Source organism: Hypanus sabinus, chromosome 11, assembly GCF_030144855.1.
Source record: "Hypanus sabinus isolate sHypSab1 chromosome 11, sHypSab1.hap1, whole genome shotgun sequence".
NCBI lineage: Eukaryota > Metazoa > Chordata > Chondrichthyes > Myliobatiformes > Dasyatidae > Hypanus > Hypanus sabinus.
In genome coordinates this window covers 59685474-59710240 of record NC_082716.1, presented here as the reverse complement: position 1 = coordinate 59710240, position 24767 = coordinate 59685474, and the positions used below count along the sequence as shown (strand labels likewise).

At 38.7% G+C, this 24767-nt stretch overlaps 1 protein-coding gene across 5 annotated transcripts in view; it reads left to right on the top strand.

Moving 5' to 3' along the window:
- Positions 1-24767, top strand: part of atg4c (autophagy related 4C, cysteine peptidase) — a 73104-nt gene that overhangs the window by 42766 nt on the left and 5571 nt on the right. For all 5 annotated transcript variants that reach the window (XM_059984424.1, XM_059984420.1, XM_059984422.1 and 2 more), the window contains 3 exons: positions 11512-11582; positions 14979-15124; positions 17868-17946. In XM_059984424.1, the coding sequence (XP_059840407.1) occupies positions 11512-11582; positions 14979-15124; positions 17868-17946 (296 nt within the window). The remainder of the gene's footprint in view (positions 1-11511; positions 11583-14978; positions 15125-17867; positions 17947-24767) is intronic.

Below are 24767 nucleotides of genomic sequence, written 5' to 3'. Positions count from 1 at the left end.
GTTATTTAGTTCACTGGCTCCAAAGGGGATCAACAGAACTATCCTATTGATTCCATATTATGTCGTTTCATCAGAGCCCTCTAGTTTATTCTCCCTGGTATGTCCGTCTGTTCCCCTGTGCTGCCTTTGCCAGTTAGCTACAGTAAGGGGTACTTTACAATAACCAGTTAACCTTTCAGCATATGTTTGGAAGGGCCAGGAAACACAAGGACATCATGCAAACTTCATGCAGTCCACTCCTGGGACCTGGAAGTGTGTGCTAACTGCTGCACAAGTGTAGCACCATGCTTTTCTAGTTATCCTGCTCATTTTCATATGAACCCAGCTGTAATTGGCCTGCAAAGCTTGTGAATATGTATTATGTGCATATCTCAACATGAATGGTTGAAGTTGGAGTATTTTGAAATGAATGTGCCCTTATGTTCCAGAGAGATACTGCATCTTTATGTGAGATCATCTTAAGATAATCTGGTATCAGGATGTCATGAGACAATACCAGTCCAAAGTTGAGACCCAGTAACTTGTGTCAAGTCTTACATGCTACAATGGGGTACAAAACAAAGTTGGACAGCCTCGCTGATAATGCTTCCCTTCCCAATGAGCTTAGCACATTCTATACATGTTTGAACTGAAGAGGATTAGAATATCATCACCTTCCCTGATAGCCTCTTATGTACCTGAACCCACGGTTACGATTGTGGACGTAAGATCAATCTTCCAGAGAGTGAACCCATAGAAAGCATCTGGCCACGGTGGTTTCCCTGACTGTTTTCTTAGATACTGTGCCGATCAGCTAGTGGGTGATAACAGATATTTTTTAACATTTTTTAAGGCCAGCCCCAAAAGGACAGCCAAACCATCAATGTATAAAAGACAAAAAATGTGCAAATACACAAGAGAAAAGAGAAATAATAAGAAAATTATTATTAGATTAGAAGAGGAGTCTTGAAAATGAGCCCTTCAGTTGTGGGAACAGTTCAGTGATGGGGCGAGTGAAGTTATCCCCTCTGGTTCAAGAGGCTGATGGTTGAGTTGTAATAATTGTTCCTGAACCTGGTGGTGTGGGCTCTGAAGTTCCTGTATCATCTTCCTGATGGCAGCAGCGAGAGAGAGCATGGCCTGGGTGGTAGGGAGGGGGATAATCCTTGATGATGGATTCTGCTTTCCTGCAACAGTACTGCATGTAGATGTGCTCAATGGTGAGGTGGGCTTTGCTCATGATGGACTGGGCCATTTCCACTACTCTTTGTAGACTTTTTCATTCAGGAGCATTGGTGTTTCCAGACTAGGCCATGATCAACCATTCAATAAACTCCCAATACATATCTATAGAAGTTTGTCATAGTTTTAGCTGACATGCAAAATCTTTCAACCTTCTAAGAAAATAGAAGGAAGTTGTGTTTTCTTTGTAATGTCACTTATGTGCTGGACCCAGGACAGATGCTTTGAAATAATAACATCAAGGATTTAAAGTTGCTGACCCTCTGCACCTCCAATTCCCCCGAATGATATCTGGCTCATAGACCTTTATTTTCCTCCTCCTGTAGTCAGTAATCAGCTACTTTGTCTTATTGACATTGTTAACTTGCTGATTTGGTCTTGTTGTTCTGGCACCATTTAGCCAGAGTTTCAATTTCCCTTCTATATGTTGATTCGTTACCATCTTTGAGTCAGCAATGACAGTATTGTTGTCAGCAAATTTAAATAGGGCATTGGAGCTGTGCTTAACCCCCTGCTCTACTGGCTTTATACTTGAGATTGTGAGGCTAAGCACATAGCCTTGTAGTGCACTTGTGCTGATGGTTGGGAAAGAATGAATGATATTGTGAGGACACACTCATCTATGACAGTTTATTAAAAAGTCTATGGTGTATTGGCTCAGATCCTCCGAGTCCTTGAACACAGCCCAGTCTACTGACTTGAAGCAGTCCTGTAGATGCACTTCTGACTCTTGTGACCACCTCTTTGTCATCCTTACTGCAAGAGCCTTGCTCTTTAGCCTCTGGCCATATGTGGGTAGGAGGACAGCCAAGTAATCAAATTTCCTGAGATGTGGTCTAGGCATGGTAGAAATGGTAGGCATTTCTAATTGTATGACAGTGGTTGTGTGTATTGGACCCCATGATGTTGCAAATGATATGTTGATGATGATTGAAGTCCCTGATAATGACATGAAAGGCGTTGAGATAGGCTGTTCCTTGTTTGCTGATGACGACACTCAATAAATCAAGTGTCTGCTTAACAGTAGTCTTTGGTAGTAAGTGAACTGCAATCTTGATCACAGAGGAGAACCCTCTTGTTAAATAGAATGGTCAGCGCTTAATCATTAGATGTTCCAGATCAGAGGAACAAGAGTGTGACAAGACCGCTGTGTCTAAGCACCACAAAGAGCTTATCATGAAATACAGATGCAACATTTTTCCTTCTCTGAATCAGCAGTCTAGTCCATTGAGAGTAGTGAGAACCCCATGGGCCTTACTGACATATCCATCGTTTCTGGAGTGAGCCGTGGCTCTGTGAAACAGAGAACGTAGCAATACCTCATTACCCTCCAAAAGAGCAATCTTGCCCTTAGGTCTTCAATCTTGTTCTCCAGCGACTGTACATTTTCTAACAAGTTGCTGGTTACAGGAAGTTTCATACCCCTTCATTTAGCCTGGTTTGGAGTCCTCAACTCCTTCCTCTCTGTTGCCTGTGTCAGTTTACCTTTGTCCGCTTAAAGCATGCCTGAGAATCAAGTCCGTTGAGTCCTTCAGAAGATTGTGAAATCGCTTGTTTGTTAAGACAGTTCAAAAGTGTGTTACTTGAAGAAAATTACAGACTGCAAATTGCATTGAGAGTAGTTCAGAAGTATATTTAGAAGTTTTGCAAGCTCTCTGCAACACGACGCTATAGTTTACTAGTGCCTTCTTGCCTCACTTTCATCCATTACCTCAGAAAAACAAGATAACATACCTTCATGACTACTGCCCAGTTGTTCTAACATCCATTCATGAAATGCTTCATGGTATGCATCAACTTCAGCCTCCCAGACAACCTTGATCCACTGCAATTCACCTACTGCCAAAACAGTCCGATGGCAGACATTATTTCACTTGCCCTGCATTCATGTCTGGAACATCTGGACAGATTTTTGTTTATTGACTTCAGTTCTGCCTTTAGTACTATAATTCCAAGCCAACTGAAACTCTTGTCCTAGGACTCAACACCTCCCTCTGCCTTGGCTTCCTGACCAACAATGAGAGCACAGATGATCAGTAAAGACAGTCTGCAACACCTCTACCACAATCATCCGCAACATTGGTGCCCCCCAAGGCTGCATTCTTAGCCTTTTACTCTACTGCCTGTACTTTTACATCTGTGTAGCCAGATTCTGCTCTAGCTCCATCTGTGAGTTTGCGGATGATGCCACCCAGGACATCTTCAAAGAGTGGTGTCTCAGAAAGGCAGTGTCCATTATTAAGGACCTCCAGCACCCAGGGCATGCCCTTTTCTCACTGTTACCATCAGGTAAGAGCTACAGAAGCCTGAAGGCACACATTCATTGATTCAGGAACAGCTTCTTCCCCTCTGCCACCCGATTCCTAAATGGACATTGAACACTACCTCACTTTTTTAATATATATAATTTCTGGGTTTTTTGCATGATTTTAATCTATTCAATATTTGTATACTGTAACTGATTTATTTATTGTTATTATTAGTTTTTCTTCTGCTACATTCGCTGGCTGATGGTGTAGTGGCATCAGCGCCAGATTTTGGAGCAAAGGCTCCTGAGTTTGAATCCAGCCAGCTCCCTTGCACGTTTTCCATCCGTGCTGGGTTGAGCATTGAGCTAGCAACTCGGCCTTGTAAAAATAAGAAAGCCTGCTTAAAAAAAACACCGTCACGACGGCGTCCCAATGACTCCACTTCTTCTTGTTCATATTATGTATTGCGGTGAACTGCTACTACTAAGTTAACAAATTTCTCAACACATGCCAGTGATAATAAACCTGATTCTGGTTCTGATTCTGATAGTAAGCTGTTTCAAATAATGAGTGAGAATCCAGGAAGTAGATTAAGAGCCCAGTTACATGGTGTCATAACAACAACCTTTCCTCCTATGTCAGCAAATGAAAAGAGCTGTTCATTTACTTCAGAAAGAGGGCCGGTGTACATGCTGCTGCTTAGCTCAATGGTACTGAAGCCAAGAAGGTTAGGAGTTTTGAGTTCTTAAGAGTGAACATCACCAATCGCCTGTGGAAATCCAACAATATTGATACCACAGCCAAAAATGTTCACGAGTACCTTCCTTGGAAATTTGGCTTGTCCCATCTGACCATCACTAATTTTTATTGATGCACTAATCAGATGCATTATTGCTTGACATGGAAGTTATTCTGCCTGTGACCTCAGGAAACTACAGAGAATTGTGGACACAGTTCAGCACATTGTTGAAACCAGACCCTTCCAAGACTGTCTATATTTCTCATTGTCCTGATAAAGCAGCCTGCATAATCAAAAATCCTATTCAGCCTGGATATTCTCTCTTTTCCTCCTTCCCATCAGGCAGAAGATGACACAAAAGCTTAAAAGCACCTACCACGGGCTGAAGGACAGCTTCCATTCTGCTGTTACAGGATGATCGAACAGATCCTATTATGATAAGATGGACTCTTGACCTCATAATCTGCATCATTATGACTTTGTGTCCTATTGTCTACCTACATGGCACTTACTCTGTATCTAAAACTTTATTCTGCTCTCTCATTATATTCCCTTGCGCTATCTCAATGCAATGTTGTAATGAATTGATCCAAATGAATGATATGCAATGCAAGTTTTTCACTGTACTTCTGTAAATAAGACTATAATTGGAGGGATTGTTTGTATTAATGGTGCAACAGGTAGTACTGATATCTCTACTCCAGTGACCTGGGTTCTATCCTGCCATCTGGTGCTGTCTGTGTAGGGTATACATATTCTACCTGGGAACACATAGGCTTCATCTGAAGGGTTGGTAGTTTCATGAAGAAATTGGATTGACGGATGGGTTAATTTGCTATTTAAGTTACCCCTTGTGTGGGTTCATGGTAGGAGAATTAGGAGGAATTAACGACAGATGAGAGGCAATAGATTAGAAGGAAATGCAGGAGAATGAAATTGATAGGATTGCTTTGAGAATTAATATTGACTTGATGGGCCAATTGGCTTATTTGTCATATGAAAAAATGATAACAAAAGTACGCTAGCTGTGCTGGTTCGTCATGAATGGATTGGGTAAATGAAGCTCAGCACTGTAGAATTATTTGTGATCAAATATAGCCTGAATTTACAGTGCTAGGAAAATGTAAATGAAATAGTCGAAGCGCAAAGGATGCTGCCTTGAGGAATATCTGTGCAGATATTCTCAGGCAGCAGTGATTATCTTCTAATTACTGTAATGAACTTTTCTTGTGTGTGGTATGACTCCATCTGCTATAGGGTTTTTTTTCTCAAAGCCTGGTGACATTATTTATACTAAGGCTTAGTTGAATGCAGGTTTGATCATGAAGGCATCTACTGTACTCTCACTTCCTTCATTCTTAACATATATTTTTGCCCACATCAAATCTTTGATTTCTAGAACAAGTGGTTCAGCAGATTATTGGTAAAATAGGTGTTGCTTAATGGTACGATATTTTGATTAAGGAGAGAGTGATAATTGGTCAAGCTAGATTTATCTTGGGATTTTTTTGTGTGGTAAGATGTACCTGGGCAACTTGCCAAATTGTTGGCTGGATACCAGCATCAAAGCTGTATTGGAACAGCTTGCTTGGGATGAAGGGGCATTTAATTATGATGTGCAGGTCTTTGCCAGTAGAGCAAAGATGTTATCGAGCCCACAACCTTTGCTGTAAAAATGGGCCACAGTAATTGTGAATAATTGGCCATTCTTAACAGTGGATCTGTTTTCTGCTTCAGTTTTTAAATATTTCTGTTCCCACTAAAAATTGTTACCTGTTCTATTAGAGCCTTTAATTTCTTTCCCAACTGATTGAGGTATGATGGGTAATCCAATTACAGAAACAAAAAAATCTTGTTGTTTCATATTTTTAATACATTAAATGAATATGGTCCTTTTTTTTTCTTTGCTACTCTTCCCTCCATCTTATCTTGGTTCCGCCCCATATCCCTACATTCTTTTCAACTCTTTGTTTTTCCTTTTGCAACTCTCCCCTGTCCAAACTTGATAATAAGAAGTGAGAAAGACCAGTTTTGGTCAATTTGGCTAACTCAAGTTTAAAAGAACAAGTTATTTGTCATCTTCATAGACAATCAATTGCTTGCACTCCTCTTAAAGGTATTTAAAGAAGCCTGTGCAATGTCTGCAGACTCTTGTAGATGATGCTTATAGGGTCGATGAATGGATGGTTTAAGATGCTATGCAATTGCAGAAGTACTCTATGGTTTCTTGGATGTTCTTCAACTAATCTGAGAGGCTGTGGGCCAAGGACTCCTGTGATACAGTATGGATATTACATTTTCTTTAATAGTGTTTTTGAGAACATCTTTCTTTATTCATATTTTGGTACCTGGGCATCACTGACAAAGCTAATATTCATCGCCCATCCTAATTCCTTTTTGGAAGGTCATGGTGAGCCACCTTCTTGAATCACTAGAATCCTGCATTGTAGGGAGTTCCAGGATTTTGACCCAGTTATGATGAAAGACCAGTGATACATTCCAAAAATAGAATGTGTGACTCGGATGGGTCCTGCATCTGGTGATATACTCCTACACTTGCATACACCTACTACTCCTGTCATATGGTAGTAGAGCTCACGGATGTGGCAGGAGTAGCTGGGCAAGTAATGGTGCATGTCGCTGCCAACTTCACCAATAATAGGAATAAATATTTACTATAATAGAAGGAATACCAATTAAGTGAGCCACTTGGTTGTGAATAATGCCAAGCTTCCTAAGAGCTGTTGGACCTATAGTCATTCGGATATAGATTTGAGCCTTGTGGGTGATGAAAAAGGTTTGGGAATGTCAGACAATGAGTCATTTTTTTGCAGGATACTCAAACTTTGACCTGCTCTTTCAGCTACAATTTTAATCAAAGTCAAAGTGGAGTTTATTGTTATAAGCACGAGTACCCGTGTATTTAAAGGTGCAATGAGAAACTTCCATGCAGCAATATCACGGGCACATAGCATCATATTAGCAGCATTCGCAAGAAAAAAAACATAAATTAACGATTTTTACAGTTTGCTTGAGTTTGTGCTAGGATTGTGGGGAATTTGTCAACATTAATTCCATTGAATGTCAAAGGTTAGATGATTAGCCTCTTTTGTATTATGAATATTACCTGCCACTTACTAACTCACCTGAAAGTTGTCTGGCTCTTGCTGCACATTGGCATGGACTGCTTCATTTACTGAGGCGTTGCAAATAGATTGAAGATCTCCACTTGGGACCTTATGATGAAAGGGCAGTCACTGATAAAGCTGCTGATCATTGTTCAGCTCCTGCACTGAGTAACTACTGTAATGGTATTGTGGGGTTAGGATGAATGACTTCCAACAACCACAATCACCTGTCTTCATCAAGAGCGTGATTCAGGACACTCGAGTGTTTTCCATTTCATGGCTATTAACACAGTTTTACCTGCTCCTCTTGATTCTGCACACAGTCAAAAACTAGCTGCTGTTTATTTCATTTATTGAGAGATACAGTGTGGATCAGGCCTTTCCAGCCCTTCGAGCTATGCCATCCAGCAACCCACCTATTTAACTTTAGCTTAATCACAGGACAGTTTACAATGACCAATTACTGACTGCTACATCTTTGGACTGTGGGAAGCATCATGCTAACTACTACACTACTGTGGCATCTTCTCACCTCACTTTGTATGCCATCCTTTGTCCAGAAATCCTGATATTTTGGCCTCTGGTTCACCAGGACACTGCTTCCCATTCTCCTTTTAAACTCGTGGGTTTCCTCCTGTTGCCTATGCTCCTTTTAACTTCATAGGAACTCTACCTGTATTTCGTACTTATTTTAAATTCACTAGAGTCTCCTATTTCTGACACTCCTTTTAAACAGCAATCATGCTCCTGCCCCCCCCCCCAATTTCCCATACTTCTTTTAAAATCAGCTGGTTTACTGAAAATCTCTAACACCTTAAAAAGAGTGAAGTACAAGTTGGATTATTAATAAGATCAGTATCTAGTGGTCTGGAAAATCTGCCACTTTTACTATGGAAGTTTTAAGGCTGCTGGATTATTGGATTTTTACTTTAATTTGTCATATTGGATAGCCTGCTTTTTGTGAATGCTACATACCTGGGCAATTTTCCACATTATCAAGAAATGCCAGCATTGTAACTGTACTGCAATAGCTTGGCATGAGAAGCAGCTAGTTCTAGAGTATTGATCTTCATTTCCAAAGCTAGCAAGTCTGTTTCCATAGTTTTACAATATTCAGTATTTCTGGATATAACCATATAACAATTACAGCACAGAAACAGGTCATCTCGGCCCTTCTAGTCTTACTCTCACCTAGTCCCACTGGCCCGCACTCAGCCTATAACCCTCCATTCCTTTCCTGTCCATATACCTATCTAATTTTACTTTAAATGACAATACCGAACCTGCCTCTACCACTTCTACTGGAAGCTCGTTCCACACAGCTACCACTCTCTGAGTAAAGAAATTCCCCCTCGTGTTACCCTTAAACTTTTGCCCCCTAACTCTCAACTCATGTCCTCTTGTTTGAATCTCCCCTACTCTCATTGGAAAAAGCCTATCCACGTCAACTTTATCTATCCGCCTCATAATTTTAAATACCTCTATCAAGTCCCCCCTCAACCTTCTATGCTCCAAAGAATAAAGACCTAACTTGTTCAACTTTTCCCTATAACTTAGGTGCTCAAACCCCAGGTAACATTCTAGTAAATCTTCTCTGTACTCTCTCTATTTTGTTGACATCTTTCCTATAATTCAGTGACCAGAACTGTACACAATACTCCAAATTCAGCCTTACCAATGTCTTGTACAATTTTAACATTACATCCCAACTCCTATACTCAATGCTCTGATTTATAAAGGCCAGCATACCAAAAGCTTTCTTCACCACCCTATCCACATGAGATTCCACCTTCAGGGAACTATGCACTATTATTCCTAGATCACTCTGTTCTACTGCATTCTTCAATGCCCTACCATTTACCATGTATGTCCTATTTGGATTATTCCTACCAAAATGTAGCACCTCACACTTATCAGCATTAACCTCTATCTGCCATCGTTTTGCCCACTCTTCTAACTGACCTAAATCTCTCTGCAAACTTTGAAAACTTACTTCATTATCCACAACGCCACCTATCTTAGTATCATCTGCACACTTACTAATCCAATTTACCCCCCCATCATCCAGATCATTAATGTATATGACAAACAACATTGGACCCAGTACAGATCCCTGAGGCACACCACTAGTCACCAGCCTCCAACCTGACAAACAGTTATCCACCACTACTCTCTGGCATCTCCCATCCAGCCACTGTTGAATCCATCTTACTACTTCAATATTAATACCTAATGATTGAACCTTCCTAACTCACCTTCCATGCAGAACCTTGTCAAAGGCCTTACTGAAGTCCATTTAGACAACATCCACTGCTTTATATCATGTATCATGTAAAATGAATTGAATTGGTTGGAGCATGACCTTTATTGAGGAGGGTATCCCTTGAGGAAGCCTGATATTTTTCATGGTTTAGCTGTGTTTGAATTGTTCTAAGATTCTAATCCTACTGATCTGAATGAAGAATATTTTAAGAAGTACCTGTAGACGTTGGCGATCAAGGTTTCAAGACGGTGATTATTTTTGGCAAATTTTTCTACATAAGTGGTTTGCATTGCTGCCTTTTGGGCGGTGTCTTTACAAGACAGATGATCCCAGCCATTATCAATACTCTTTAGAGATTGCCTGCTTGGCATCAATGGTTGCAATAGCAGGACTTGTGAAATGCAACAGTTGCTCATATGTCTATCCACTTCCTGCTTCCATGGCTACACGTGACCCTGTTCAGGGGGCTAAGCAGGTGCTACACCTTGTCGAATGGTGACCTGCAGGCTAGCAGCGAAGGAGCACTTTACACCTCCTTTGGTAGAGACGTCTCTCCACCCCGCCACCCAGGGAGGTAGATATTTCCTTCATTAATGATATTGCAGACAATGAATTGAAGAAAGATGTATCTCCCTTTGGGCAAGGTTTATCAATATTAAAAAGTTGATGTGTTTTATTGACACTGGACATCTTAAAGTGAAGTTGCTATGCAAGTTTTTTAATGATTTTATTGAAAGAAGATTTAACAAGAGTCCTTTAATTTGCATTTCTTAGTGACTTGGGGAATTGAGGCTCTGGATCATCACAATATAGTTTATACTGTGGTCTTAAAACCATGTGGACTAGATAGTCTACTATCCTGAGAATCTTTTTGGGTGTTTTTGTTTTGCATGTCCTAATTTGCCTTTAAATTGATGAGCTCACTCAGAGAAGCTCATTCTGAGAAAAAGAAGGCATTGCTAAACTGGTTGTCTGTTTGATATTGGGAATAATGCATAACTCTCTGACATCTTGTAATGTGGTTATTTATATTAGGCCCAGCATTTATTGGCAGTGGTGAAGTGATGATAGTTGTTAGCCATCTTGTTTTTTTTGTAATAATAATGTAATAGTTCTTAATGTGACATTTGTTACCACTGTATACTTGGAGCACTGATGCCAATCAAGTAGGCTACCTTGTCCTGGATGGTACTAAGCTTCTTGATAGATATGTCCTCATGCATGCTATGGAGAGTATTCTATCATATTCTTCTGTTGTGTCTTATAAATAGTGGAAAAGCTTTGAGGAGTCAAGATGTATTACATCTTGTAACATCACCAAATCCAGGCATTTTTGTGAGTATCAAGGTGTTCTTTAGGATGTCAGTACTGGGATTTGATGATGAAAATATTGTTAACTTTCAGGAATAAAAGATTTGCTTCTTTTATTTTGAAAGTGAGCAATGTTTGGCTCTAAATGTTGAGTAACCTTTGCATCAGTTCTATAATACAAGCCTGCCTGTTATTCAGGCTTTGCTACATGCAAGTATGGATTGTTTATTTATCTAAGGAATTGCAAAAGGAACTAAAAATGATGTCATCTGCCATTCTGACTTACTGATGGTCAGTTAAGAAGCAGCTGAAGCTGGTTAGGCATTGGTAGCCATGATGTAACAAGGAGTGCACGTGTTGACTTAGAGAACATGAATAGCCATTTTACTTACTAATGGTGTTAATTTTAAGAAGTAAAAAGCAAAAAGTTTTAAATTTTAAAAAAAGTTGTTCAACAAGGTGATGAATATTGATAGGTTGCCCCAGAACTTTTCCTCAATAAAGAAACGGTTGTTTGATTTTTTTAAATACACTCAGACCAATTTGATTAACATCAATTCAATAGTGAATGTCTAAACCTATTTAAATTCATTTTATTAGGAGAGCAGTGGAAGACGCAGTGGAGCCCGAGCTGCAAGGAATAACAGTTTATGTTGCTCAGGACTGTACGGGTGAGTGCCATGATATGGTAATGAGGTAAGCTGACTGGGAACTTTGCCCAGTTCTGCCAGTCATCTGAACTAGATAATGCAGGCAGCATTTAACGTTATTCAACATAACTCATGTTTGATTTCCTAAAATTCAATTCTTTTGTGTTCTAAAGGAGCATAATTTTAATCCTTTTTGTCCATACTCTAAATTTATTACAAAAATCAAAGTGGTTACGATGACATATTTATCCTTGTATAAGCAATGTCATTGTTTTAGTAAATCACAACTTCCACCTTCATTTGATATAAATACAGAAATTGCATGATTTATACAACAAATCAAGCAGTACCTGAATTAGGATGAATTAGATAGAACAACGATTTTGAAGAGTTTCTACTGAGACAGCGAGCACCAGTGTACAGATGTAATAACACATTTCACAAAAGGACAGCTGTTTTATGTATTTACCTGTAGGTTAATAAATTTATGCATCGTATCTTCATCTCAAAATGATGGGCCAAGAGTGTGTGCTTCAAAATGTTACCTCAAACATATAAAAGTCATAAGAAAGGCGATAGCTCTGATTTTAATCTGTTCTACCAAGTGACTAGAGGATGTGCTTGAGTCAAATTTGCAATTTATATTCAGCCCAAACCATTTATTTATTTATTTGTTTCTGTCAAGTAAATGGATCAGAGGCCCAATTCACAGGTTACACTGCCTAATACTCCACATATTTTTTTCGGTGATTGATTGCACTTGTGTTGGTCTCTTCATAAATATTAAGGAATATATTTTTATTCACTTTAAAGTTACCTATTGTGCTTATTTGATAAGAATGAATTGAGATGGTCTACATATTTTCTGAAGTTATTTTAATTAATTCTATAACATCACAGTGGTTTGTTAAGATTGTTATAGCTGGTAATGGTGGTGGGGATAAGCTCCCACTACCTATTAAATGCTCCCAATGGTATGCATCTCAAATAGCCTCTACCAACTAAGTCCAGCTCCTGGCCTTCATGTGTGGCTTAGGTACTAAGCCCAGTGGAATTGGTTTTACTGACTGGAGAAGGGGCAAAGATTGGTTACTGGCGCCTTAAAACCAGTTGCTTTAGGCAGATGGAGTTCATCAGCCATGGTTAGCAGCTCATCTACGAGAAGGAAAACTCTGCTCTCAAACCTCTGCTCTCCTTTAGCTCTTCCCACTCATGGGGATGGCTTCGGGAGTAAACCTCAAGGAAAAACCTGGAGCTGGAGTCCCTAAAGCAGTCCAACGTTGAGTTCAAAGCGGGCTGATAACTCCTGCGAGCCGAACTGTTTTGATTTCTGCTGTTCCTTTGGATTCATCAGTAGTGTGGAGAGGGGGAGCCTGCTACACAGGCACACCTTGCTCTCCATATTGTACTGTTCTGGCTTGTGTATCATGTAGACAGCTAGGATGCAACATCCATGGTTGACCTGACCCATGCAGGGCCTCAAAAATAACATCACTGTACAGAAGTTACTATGATGTTCATGTGATTTATGTAATATATGGGAGATAAGACATCCTCTGAGTCTTGGTTTGAATTCATCCTAAAAGGGATGAAAATTTAATTCTGCTGCATATAAATGCCCTATGTGAAATGACTCAAATCTCAATCTGAATTTGAGAACAAATGTAACTTTAGTTTGAAATTGGAACTTAGAAGTCTGTTAGCCCTTTTATTATTGGTAAAAGGAGTGAGAGGAGTGCAGGAAATATATGAATATATGCCTGATTGTTGATGTTACATGAAGTGAGTGCTAGTTTGTGATATGTGAGTGAGAGAATTACTTGTGACCAAGCCAAGGTTGATCATGTTGTTGGGTGCTTTCTTTTCTGCCAAGCAGTTTTCTTTATTTCTTATCTGTTGAACATTGATTTGCTTATTTTTATTTGCAGAATTTATTGTTATTATTCTGGGTACTAACACTCAAAGGGGAACCATCTAAAGCCAGCTGGTGGTATGATTATAGTTATCCCAGTTGGATTGCTGTTGTTCATGTTTAGTTTGTAGGAAGGTTCACATATATAAATTTACATTCTCCTTTTAGAGTTTTCAGCACTCATATGAGATGGTTCTGTGCATGTCAAAAATAACTCTAGAGAATAATCTTAAGCACTACACTACTATTGATGTCATTTGGATGAGCTGGACACTGGAGAAACCACATTAGAATGCACAGGTTTTTCTCCCCCAAGAATACTACTATTTTAATGATTGGAATTTATCACTCAGAAATACGACAATGTTTCTTCAAACTCCCTTATAATACAATTGCCATCTGTGCAGCACTGAGTTGTGCAGTCAAATTTTTAGGCCTGGCTGTCATTAAAATCGGAGACCTTGCATGAAGCTAGAAGATGGTTAGTGTGGGAAATGGTAAAATATCATATATATTCAGTAGCTGGTATCTTCTTAAGAAGAATTGAACTGCATTGTAATAGATGATAACATTATGCTGTTTGTATTTTTAATTGGTCTATATTTAGAAGATTAATGCTTTTATATGAAGAGAATTCAAAGATTAAAGTCATATCTGAAATTAGTAAGCATATGGTGTGTTGGCCTTCATTAGTTGGGGTTTGAGTCCAACAGTTACAATCTAATATTGCAGCTCTATAAAACTTGTTAGACCACACTTGGAATATTGTGTTAAGTTATGGACTCCTCATTATTAGAAAGGATGAGAAAGCTTTAGAGAGGGTGCAAAGGAGATGTACTAGGATGCTTCCTGGATTAGAGAGCATATTTTAGGATTAAAGGTTGAGCGAGCTAGGGCTTTCTTTTTGTAGTGAAGGAGGATGAGAGGTGACTTGATAGAGGTGTACAAGATAAGGGGCATAGGTAGAATGGACAGCCAGCTCCTTTTTCCCAGAGCAGAAATGGCTAATGTGAGAGAGTATAATTTTAAGGCGATTAGGGGGAAATGTCAGAGATAGGATTTTTACACAGAGAGTGATGGGTGTGTGGAATATGTTGCCAAGGGTGATGGTAGAGGCAGATACATCAGGGACATTAAAGAGTCTCTTTGATAGGAAAATAAATGTAAGAAAAACGGAGGGCTATGTGCATTAGGTTGATCTTAGAAGAGATTAAAAGGTCAGCTCAACATTGTGGCCCGAAAGGCCAGGACTGTGTTGCACTGCTCTATGTTTTATATTCTATTTTATGAGGAATCCGAGTGAAAATCATATTAAACAGAATGTGGGCACAAAGCTTTGGTTTCCAGCTTGACAGAAAAACAAAAAAAAAATACAGAGTACAGGTAATAGGATATATTGGCTTGATTTTTGAATTCAGCTTAGTTTAGGGATGCAGGGAAATAGAAGAGCAGATTAGAAATTTTGGGAGAACAAACTGTGATTAAAGTGTTACACTCTTTTTCAGTTTATATTGCTGATGTAATGGAGAAACACTCACAAACTGTTGAATGTGGAATACCAGGTTCATCAGACAAGAATGCTGTTGTTATCCTAATACCAGTGAGACTTGGAGGAGAGAAGGTCAACCCTGAATACAAAGAGATTCTAAAGGTAGTGTCAATAGAATGTCATTCTATTGTATCTACACAATTCTTTGGTGCTAGGTTATAACTTTTTTGTTCCCATTGTAATTTCAAATCCTTTCACAATGTACGAGGTAATATTATATTACCAAGGGAGTTAGTTATACATGCAATTTTTAATAATTTGGTATTTACTAGAGCTGTGGTTACAATAAGGCTTATCCATAGCCAAAGAAGGGGTAGTAAAATCAAGCAGCTTCCTGCTGTTAATTATTCTGCCAAGTTGTAACTCCATTGAAATCTGGATTTACTCTGGTTGTGATGTTCTCTGTTGTTGCAAAAGTTGACTAAATGTCATTCAAGTAAACTGTGTGCATTTGGGTAGCGATCTTGAAAGTTAACTGCAAGTGCATTAACCTCAATTATGTCATAGGAAGCATTTCTTAATGTGGAGATGAGCTGCTAAGGAGTCCAAAAGTTCAAGGTGACTAATAATGCTTTTGAATGCGTATGTGTAGAAAATGAAATAATGGATAAGAGCACACGGTATTACGGGGAAGAAACTAGCATGAATAAAAGATTGGACATTTGGCAGCAGGCAAAGAGTTGGAATAAAAGTGGCCTTTTCTGGAGGCTGCTGGTGACTACTGGCGTTTTGCATGGGTCCGTGTTGGGACCGCTTCTTTTCATATTATATGTCAGTGAATTGCATGATGGAATTAATGGCTTTGTGGCCAAGTTTGCAGACATTATAAAGATAGGTGGAAGAGCCAGGGAGAATGGAGAAGGACTTGGACAGATCGAGATAATGGGCAAAGAAGTGGTAGATGGAATCCAGTGCAGGGATGTGTATGGTCATAAACTTTGGTAGAAGGAATAAAGTTGTAGACTATTTTCTGAACAGGGAGAAAAATTAAAGTATCAGCGCTGCAAAGGGAATTGGGAGGTTAATTTGCAGGTTGAATCAGTGGCAAGGAAAGTAAATGCAATGTTAGCATTCATTTCGAGAGGACTAGAACTTGAGAGCAAAGATGTAATGCAGAGGACTTACAAAGCATTAGTCAGACCATACTTGGAATATTATGGGCAGTTTTGGGCCCATTATCTAAGAAAAAGATGTAGTGGCATTGGAGAGGGTCCAGAGGAGGTACATGAGAATGATTCTGGGAATGAAAGGGTTAGTGTATGAGGAGCGTTTGATGGCTCTGAGCCTGAACTCTAGTTTAGAAGAATGAGAGGGGATCTCATTGAAATCTATCAAATATCAAATTAAGCCCTTGTGGAGAGGATGTTTCCTATGGTGGGTGAATTTAGGACTAGCATCTCAGAATTGAGGGGCGTCCATTTAGAACAGAGATGAGGAGGAATTTCTTTAGCCAGAGGGTAGTGAATCTGTGGATTTATTATCATAGGCAGCTATGGAGGCCAAGTCACTGAATATATTTAAACTGGAGGTTGATAGGGTCTTGATTGGTTAGGGTATCAAAGGTTATGGGGAGAAGGCAGGAAAATGGGGTTGAGTGGGATAATAAATCAGCCATGGTGGAATGGTGGAGCAAACTTGATCTGAATGTCTAATCTATGTCTTGTGCTTTAAACTAGAGCACCCGGAGGAAACACATGTGATAATAGGGAGGACATGCAAACTCAAGGTCAGGATTGAACCCTGTTTCTGGTACAGTGAGCAGCAGGTCTACTAGTATTCCACTCTGCTCTGCAGACTAAATATTTATGCTTATTTGCATGCTCACTGAAATTAGTTATAGCATTTTCTAAATCATTGCAGCATCATTGAATGATGTTATAATGGAATGTTGTTTTGGGGCTGTGTTCAAAGCCTCCTAAACCATGCAACAAATTACCCACAACTATAGCCTTGAATTTATCCACATGATAAGTTTTTATTGTACTTCACTTAACATATGAAAAGAATGCCAACTAAGCGTGCTTTGCAGGGCAGGTAATAAATACTTTATATGTTTTCAGAGTCAAGGCTGTTAAGTCATTTAAGCAAACTGTTTCTTCCTATTTATAGAGACTTAAATGAAAGGCAATGTTAGTAGCCAATTAAATACTTGTTTGTGATAAATTAAATGCTTTTGTTTGAAATTTTGTAAATATAAAATCCCTGTTTTCATTTCAAAATCAAGCTATCTTTCTGGTTCAATGGGAAGCAGAATTTCTCAGGGTGTTAATCAACCTTGCTGATTCAGAGTCTCATGTTTCTAATTTTGGTAAGATCTTTCAGAGTGAGATTATTGGCCACAGTTGCATAAAAGCATCAGGTGAGGGTATAATCAGATTTGGCCATGGTGATGTTTGTACAATTTACCTTTCATTTAGAATAAGGCAGAACAGGTACCACTGATAATGGATGGCATTTAGTATTCACAATACTATAGAATAATGATGATCAGAAGAGAAATTTGTTTCATTACACCTTAATTTCTTTGCAACTTATAGTCTTCTCAGGCAATGCATCATCAATAGTGTGGTTAATGAAAATGAAAATTAAAATATACATGAAAAGAACTGGCATTTTACAATCACTGGTTACACACAACCTGCACAGTCCTTCTGATATCTGTGTCCACATTACTGGTTTACAGTTTTTTCGAATTTTTACATCAGATATTGTTTACACAAAAGTTAAAATAATTGGGAAAGGTTGCACACTGTTTTTCAGTTATTTCCCAATTTAGAAAAGGTATGTTTGATAGAAATGACTAAAAACTAAAAAGTTCTCACACAGTTCTTCTTTCTACAAATAGGGGATCTTAAGTCTTGAGTTCTGTGTTGGAATTATTGGTGGAAAGCCAAAGCAGTCTTTCTACTTTGTGGGATTTCAAGGTTTGTATATTTTATAATTGATGTGAAACTTCTTTTACCCTGTAATTAAGCAGCAATGTAATTATATATTTTACATTTTACTCTTATTTGGTTGCAAGCTGCAATATATTAAGATGTTATCAGTGGTGGAAGTATTAGAATAACATTGGCCAAACAAATCTCTTATCATATTAACTATATCTTGCATATCTGCCATTTTCTCACCTAATTGAATAGTAGTATAACAAATGCATTGAGCGGCTTGATCGCAGTAAAAGTTCCTTATCTATAAATTTCACCTCACAAAATATGATGGCAATTAATTCTATTCATGGGAATTTTTTAAAAAAAGCTTTGTTTTTTTTTTAATATGGTAAACTAAAGTGGTAATAGTTTTTTTCTTGTTGGAAGAAATGATAAAATGAAATGCATACTCCTGCTATTACTTATAAGTGTGTGTTCTTTTATCAGTTGATTACATCAAGATCTAAAATAGGAAATTTTGGCAGATAAATGTGTTTATTTAGCTTCCTTCAAGTCCTTTACAGAGTTTTCCAATGTGCTTTACAGCCATTGGAGTGTATCTGTTTTATAAGGAAACCTGGCAACCTTTTTACACAAACTCCTACAAGCTACATATTTTATATTTTGGAGTTACTAATAAAAGGAAATTTTGACCAGAACATAAAAATAATACTTCTCTTCAAAATAATCTGCAATATTTAATATTTATTTAAGAAGAGGAAAAGGCCTCCAGTGCAAGATCTATTAAAAAAAACCTACATGACTGTATCTGTATTCAGTCATTTGTTTCTTTCAGTATTAAACTGGAAGATTAGTGTAAGACCATAAGACATAGGAGCAAAATTAGGCCATCTAGCCCATCAAGTCTGTTCCGCTATTCAGTCATAGTTGATCCTTTTTTTTTCCCTCCTCAGCCCCGCTCCCTGGCCTTCTCCCTGTAACTTTTGACGCTGTGTCCAGTCAAGAACCTATCAAGCTCTGCCTTAAGTACATTCAACGACCTGGCCTTCCACAAGTTCACCACCCTCTGACTAAAGAAATTTCTCTATATCTCCTTTTTAAATGGATGCCCCTCTATCCTAAGGCTGTGCCCTCTTGTCCTATACTTGCCCACTATGGGAAACATCCTTTCCACATCACGTCTAGCCTTTCAACATTCAAAAGGTTTCAATGAGATCCCCTCTTATCTTTCTAAATTCTAGGAAGTACAGGCCCAGAGCCATCAAACGTTCCTTGTATGATAATCCATTCATTCCTGGAATTGATCTTGTGAACTTCCTCTGGACCTTCTCTAATGCCAGCACATCTTTTCTAAAATGAGGAGCCCAAAACTGTTCACAGTACTCAAGGTGAGGTCTCACCAGTGCCTTATAAAACTTCAGTATCACATCCTTGCTCTTGTATTCTAGACCTCTTGAAATGAATGCTAATATGGCATTTACCTTCCTCATCTCCAACTCAACCTGCAAGTTAATCTTTAGAATGTTCTGCACAAGGACTCCCAAGTCCCTTTGCAACTCAGATTCTTGGATTTTTTCCCCTTTTTGAAAAAGTCCGTATATTTATTTCTACTACCAAAGTGCATGACCATGCATTTCCCAATATTGTATTTCATTTGCCACTTCCTTGACTATTCTCCTAGATCCTTCTGCAGCCTACCTGTTTCCTTAGCACTACCTGCCTCTCCACCTATCTTTGTATTGTCTGGAAACTTGGCAACAAAGCCATCTATTCCATCATCTCAATCATTGATATACAGCATACAAAGAAGTAAACCTTTGTACACCTCTAGAATGGGACTTGAACCTGGAACTTCCTGAATTGTGTTCTAAATGAGTTACAATTGGCAAAAATGAAAATAATTTTTATTAAAAATTGGGAAAATGAGAATAGTGGGAAAATAGTAGGAAACTATTTGAAATGCTTGTGGATAAAAGATAAAAAATTATTTCATATATTTGTATGGTTTAACACACTAAAAGCATAGTCTAAAATTCTTGTGCTCAGATCTCCACTTGTATTTTGCATTTCTTGGCCTGTCCTATCTGAACATTTTATTTTTGGAAAGCATTGTTCCCAATGCCTTTGCCTGATTATGATCTTGATTGTACCACCAGACTGAATTACATTAGTTAATGGGAACATTGATTTTAAATGTCTCAGCCCCTTTATGTGTAGCTAAGAAAACTCACAAAGATGTATTCCTTAGTTTTCTTGTTTCAGTGTTTTCTCCATTGTATTAACTTCAGATTGTAACTGAATTGTACAAGCTAGGAGGACTTAAGAATTATCTACAGTACAGAAGCTAAACTTGGCCCTTCGTTTGAAGGGGGAAGAGTCCACACTGTCTGTTGATAGCAAAACAGGAAACTCAGCTTGAGAGTGCATATATATTTCCTGAAAGGAAGATGAGTTTGCCTGTATTCCCTTGCAGTCAAAGAGCTGTCCACAATACTTGTTGTTGGAAGTTGCTTACAGATAGCAATTTTTGGGTGAGACACCAATGAGAATCAAGATCTCTGGATTTCCTAAAAGAAAACTTCAGTAGAATGGTATAAAACTGGATTAAACTTTTTTTGTGAATAGCAGTTCCAGCAGTTGAATTAGCAGAACAATCATCATCATCGTCATCAAGTGCCCAGTTTGAGCTTTGACTGCCATGGCCCACACACTCCTGTTTTGGGTCAAGTGGATCAATTCATTAGTATTCATTTCCAGTTCTCTGGCTGCTGTCTCCATCATCATTTGTCTTTGCCTTCCTCTTGCTTTCTTCCCTTCAATCTTTCCCCTAATTACCGTGCATTCTAACTCCTCTTTCCTCATCACGTCTAATGAAGTCACGTTGCCTTTTCATGATCTCGTATATTATTTCTCTTCTTGTGCTTGCTCTGTTCATGACTTCCTCGTTAGATATTTGTTTTGTCCATGATACTCTGTGCATCTTCCTCAAAAACTACATCTCTGCTGCTTCAATTCGTTTCCTCATGTTGCTTGATGTTGTCCAACATTCTGAACCATATAACATAACTGGATAAAATTAACATTTCAGTACTCTGAGGCGAGTTGTCATGCCTAGCTTAGTGTTGGTCAGTATATTCTTCATTCTTGTAAAGATGTCTTTTGCCATCCCTATTCTTTTGATGTCCATGTTGCACCTGCCATCTGATGTCACCCAGCTTCCTAAGTAACAAAAGTTCTGTACTTGTTTTATTCTATTCATTCTCAGCCTGCAGATAGGATTATCCTTCTTTTTGGATATCACCGTACATTCTGTCTTTTTGCAATTGATGGATAGACCCATCTATCAATCATCATGCAGCATGCAGAACAATGCATGAGTTAAAAGAGGGGGATAAAAACTTCTGCTCATAATGTGAAAGAATGGGAACCCATAGGCTGAATGTTCAAACTTATGGTAAATAGTGACATTGAACTCAATAAATTTGGTGATTTCCAGCTTTGAAATCAAAGCTACAGTTGTGTTTTTAAATACTTTGTAGCAATGTAGGTCAAATTAAGGCAAGGCACCACCAATATCAATGCGGTCAACTCTTGTAAGGAATTCTTTACTAACTGAATGTACAGATATTGGGAGAGCTGGCTCATTAGAAAATTTTAGATGGGAGTCATTCTGAATTGTCTTTGTCAGCCAGTGTTCCAATTTATATCATCACCATCTCTTGCAAATCCTGATTCATCAGACAAGAGATGTATACCACAGGGGTGGGGTGGGGGGGGGGGGGTGGCAGGGACTGAGCAGAGTAGTACAAAACTGTTACTTAAACAGTAATATATAGTCCACAAACACATCTGATAATTATGTTGAGAACCTTTTCTCTTCCTCCTGCCACTTTTCCCCTTCCACCTATGAAAGTCAAGAGGACATATCATTTAATGAAGGTTCATCCCAAATCTCTCCACAGAATGATGGAAAATGGATGCTTTCATAATTTTATGCATTTGGCTCTCCCTCAGCTCGATTCCAAAAAAAAACAGCCCTAGCCCATCCAATGTTTCATATCTGTTTTTCCAGTTCTGGCTGCATCTTCTCCAGGGCAATTGTACATTTCCTATGGAACTGTACACAATTCTCAAACTATTCACTATATTAATGTGAATATAGTGTATACAGTTCCTTCATAACCTTTCTGCATATTTTGTTACCTTTTTTACCTTTTTTAAACTGTTGACAACTTAAGGATCTGTGGACATCTGTTCTTCTGCATTTCTCTATTCTTCCATTTATTGAATTTTTCCTCTTTTCCTTTACTTAATTGACTTTGACTGATCAAATTCTTTTTACCACTTTTCTGCCTCACTATCCAAATAATCTAAATCCTCAAATTGAAAGTTTTCCTCCATTTTTTTTGTCGTCAACATCTTTTTCCTGCCAAATATGCCTAAACCACTTTTATATAAGTAAGTAAATCAAGGGACTATTTTGGAACATCATGGTTTAGAGCATTCTAGTCACAAAAACAGCTAACAATCATTACCTTCTGCTTTGTACTGTTGAATTAAATTTCAATCCGGTTTGGCACTCTTCCTTTGATCCCAGGAAATATTACTCTTTTGACTGGCTTACTTCATGATCACTTGTCAGTAGCCTTGCTGAAATCCATGTACACTACAAAACTCTGTGCTCTCATCAACCCTTTGTTTTTTCCTTAAAATATATAGTAAGTTAGTCAGACATGGACTTGTTTTGAGTAATCCTTTATTCTGTCTTAATACAGTCCCTCTAAATTGATTCCAATGATTTGTTCACATTTTAAGTTAAACTAACCATCTTCTCAATTTATCCTTCCTTTGTAAACATCGGTACATTGTTAATGGCCTTCCATTTCTCTGGCACTTTTGTTGGCAGGAATGATTGAAAAATGATGGTTCAGAGCTTCTGCAATATATTTCTTTGCTTCCTTCAACAATGTTTATATTTCAACGTGCTGGTAATTTATTCTCTTTGAAAGAGGCTAAATTTTGAAATATTCTTATATTATGTTTATCCCATCCAATAGTCTTCATACTTTCTCCTAAATTACAACATTGATATCATCCCACTCTTATAAGCACAGTATAAAATTTTCATTAAGAACTGGACCCATGTCTTCCTCCTCTATATGAAATTTTGGTCTTTCATAGACCAACTCTTATTCCAATAAATTCTTTTGCTTTGTATTCTTTACCCTGATCGTACCTTCCAAATTAATTTCATCTCCTCTGTTTTCATGGACACGAGATTTTACATGTGCTGTAAGTCTTGAGTAAAACACCCAAAATGCTAGAGGCAATCAACAGGTTAGGCAGCATCTATTGAGGGGAATAAGTAGTCAATGTTTTGGGCTGAGATCCTTCATCAAGATTGGAAAGGAAAAGGGCTCCATCTTTTCCCTTGGCATGAATAAAACTCTCAGAAGGAATGGCTTGTTGGCAGTGTTGGACTTTGCTCTGTGAGACTTGGGTTGGATCTGCTAGAAAGGAATGATGCTTCTGAATGGCAGCATGTCAGACTCCAAGAGGAAGGGCATCACTTCCTCATCAACAAACACAAGGGCGACAGCAGTGTCATCAGGAATTGGAGACCCATTTCACTGTTGAATGTGTACAGGGGTCTTTTTTGAGGGCTTTTGCCAACCAAGTCAAATTTGCTGTTGGACAGGAGATCCACCAAACAAAACCTGTGCTGTATCAGGCAGGAAAATCTTTGACAGCCTTGTGCTGATTAGCGATTCCATAACATACATGCAGGACTGAGAGGTAAATGCCTGTTTGGTCGGGAGAAGGTCTTGAATAGAATATCACGCACATACATGATGGATGTTCTCTCTCTCCAAATAAATTTTGGGAATGGAATCAGAAATTGGATCCAACTGTTCTGCACAGATATCTGTAGTACAGTCCAAATTAATAGGTAGGGTACGGATAGTTTCCCCATAAAGTCTGGAGTTAGGCAGGATTGTACACCCTTCTCTGTCTTGTTTTTGTGTTACATAGAATCCTTTGCCAAATCCATCAGGAAGAGCAAAAGAGAAATGGCATTGCCAGACAGTGAAGACACACAATTCAACACCTCTCTGTGCATGGATGATGTCGCCATCTTCTGCATGGACCAGAGTCAGTTCACAGTTTGAGTTGGCATCGGGTCAGAATCAACTGCAGGAAGAGCGAGGCTATGCTTTTTGGTAACTGGCCCAACTGATCCAATGTCCCTTTCACCATCAGGCCTGACTACCAGAAAGTGCCGGTGATCTGGTTCAAAAGAGCTGATGCATGTAACAAGAATTGGCTGGGGTGGAGTGGGATGGTGAAAGAAAAACTGGGTTGGTGGAAATAGTGATTTGTTGGGTGTGATACCCTCTCGAGGTGCAGGTTTGGCTTGTTCCCAGCTCCTCTGCCTTGGAATCACCCAGGATCTCAACCAGTTTATCTGGGGGCCCAAGAGGGTCATGATGCACGTTCCCCAAGAAAGGGGCCAAAAGTGTACCCAATATTGCCCCATTCTGGTGACCATCACCTCTGTAGCTATATCAGACAGTGTATGGACCAAAAATATGTGGGCAGCAAATGTCACTCTGTATTAAGTTTCTATTCGTCCCAGGTGTAGCACAAGATAGGCCTGTCTGCACTACTGCACAATGTCCCAGTCAGTTGGATGTTGTCACATTACCTTTCCTTTGTGGAAGAGTACTTACAAGTACACACCTTTGTGTGACAGAGATTTTTCATTATTTCAAAAATAGATTATATTCACAATTAAAAAGTGTATACAAAGGAAGAAACAGTATTTTTTAACATTCATGGTCACTGCATTGAGTAAT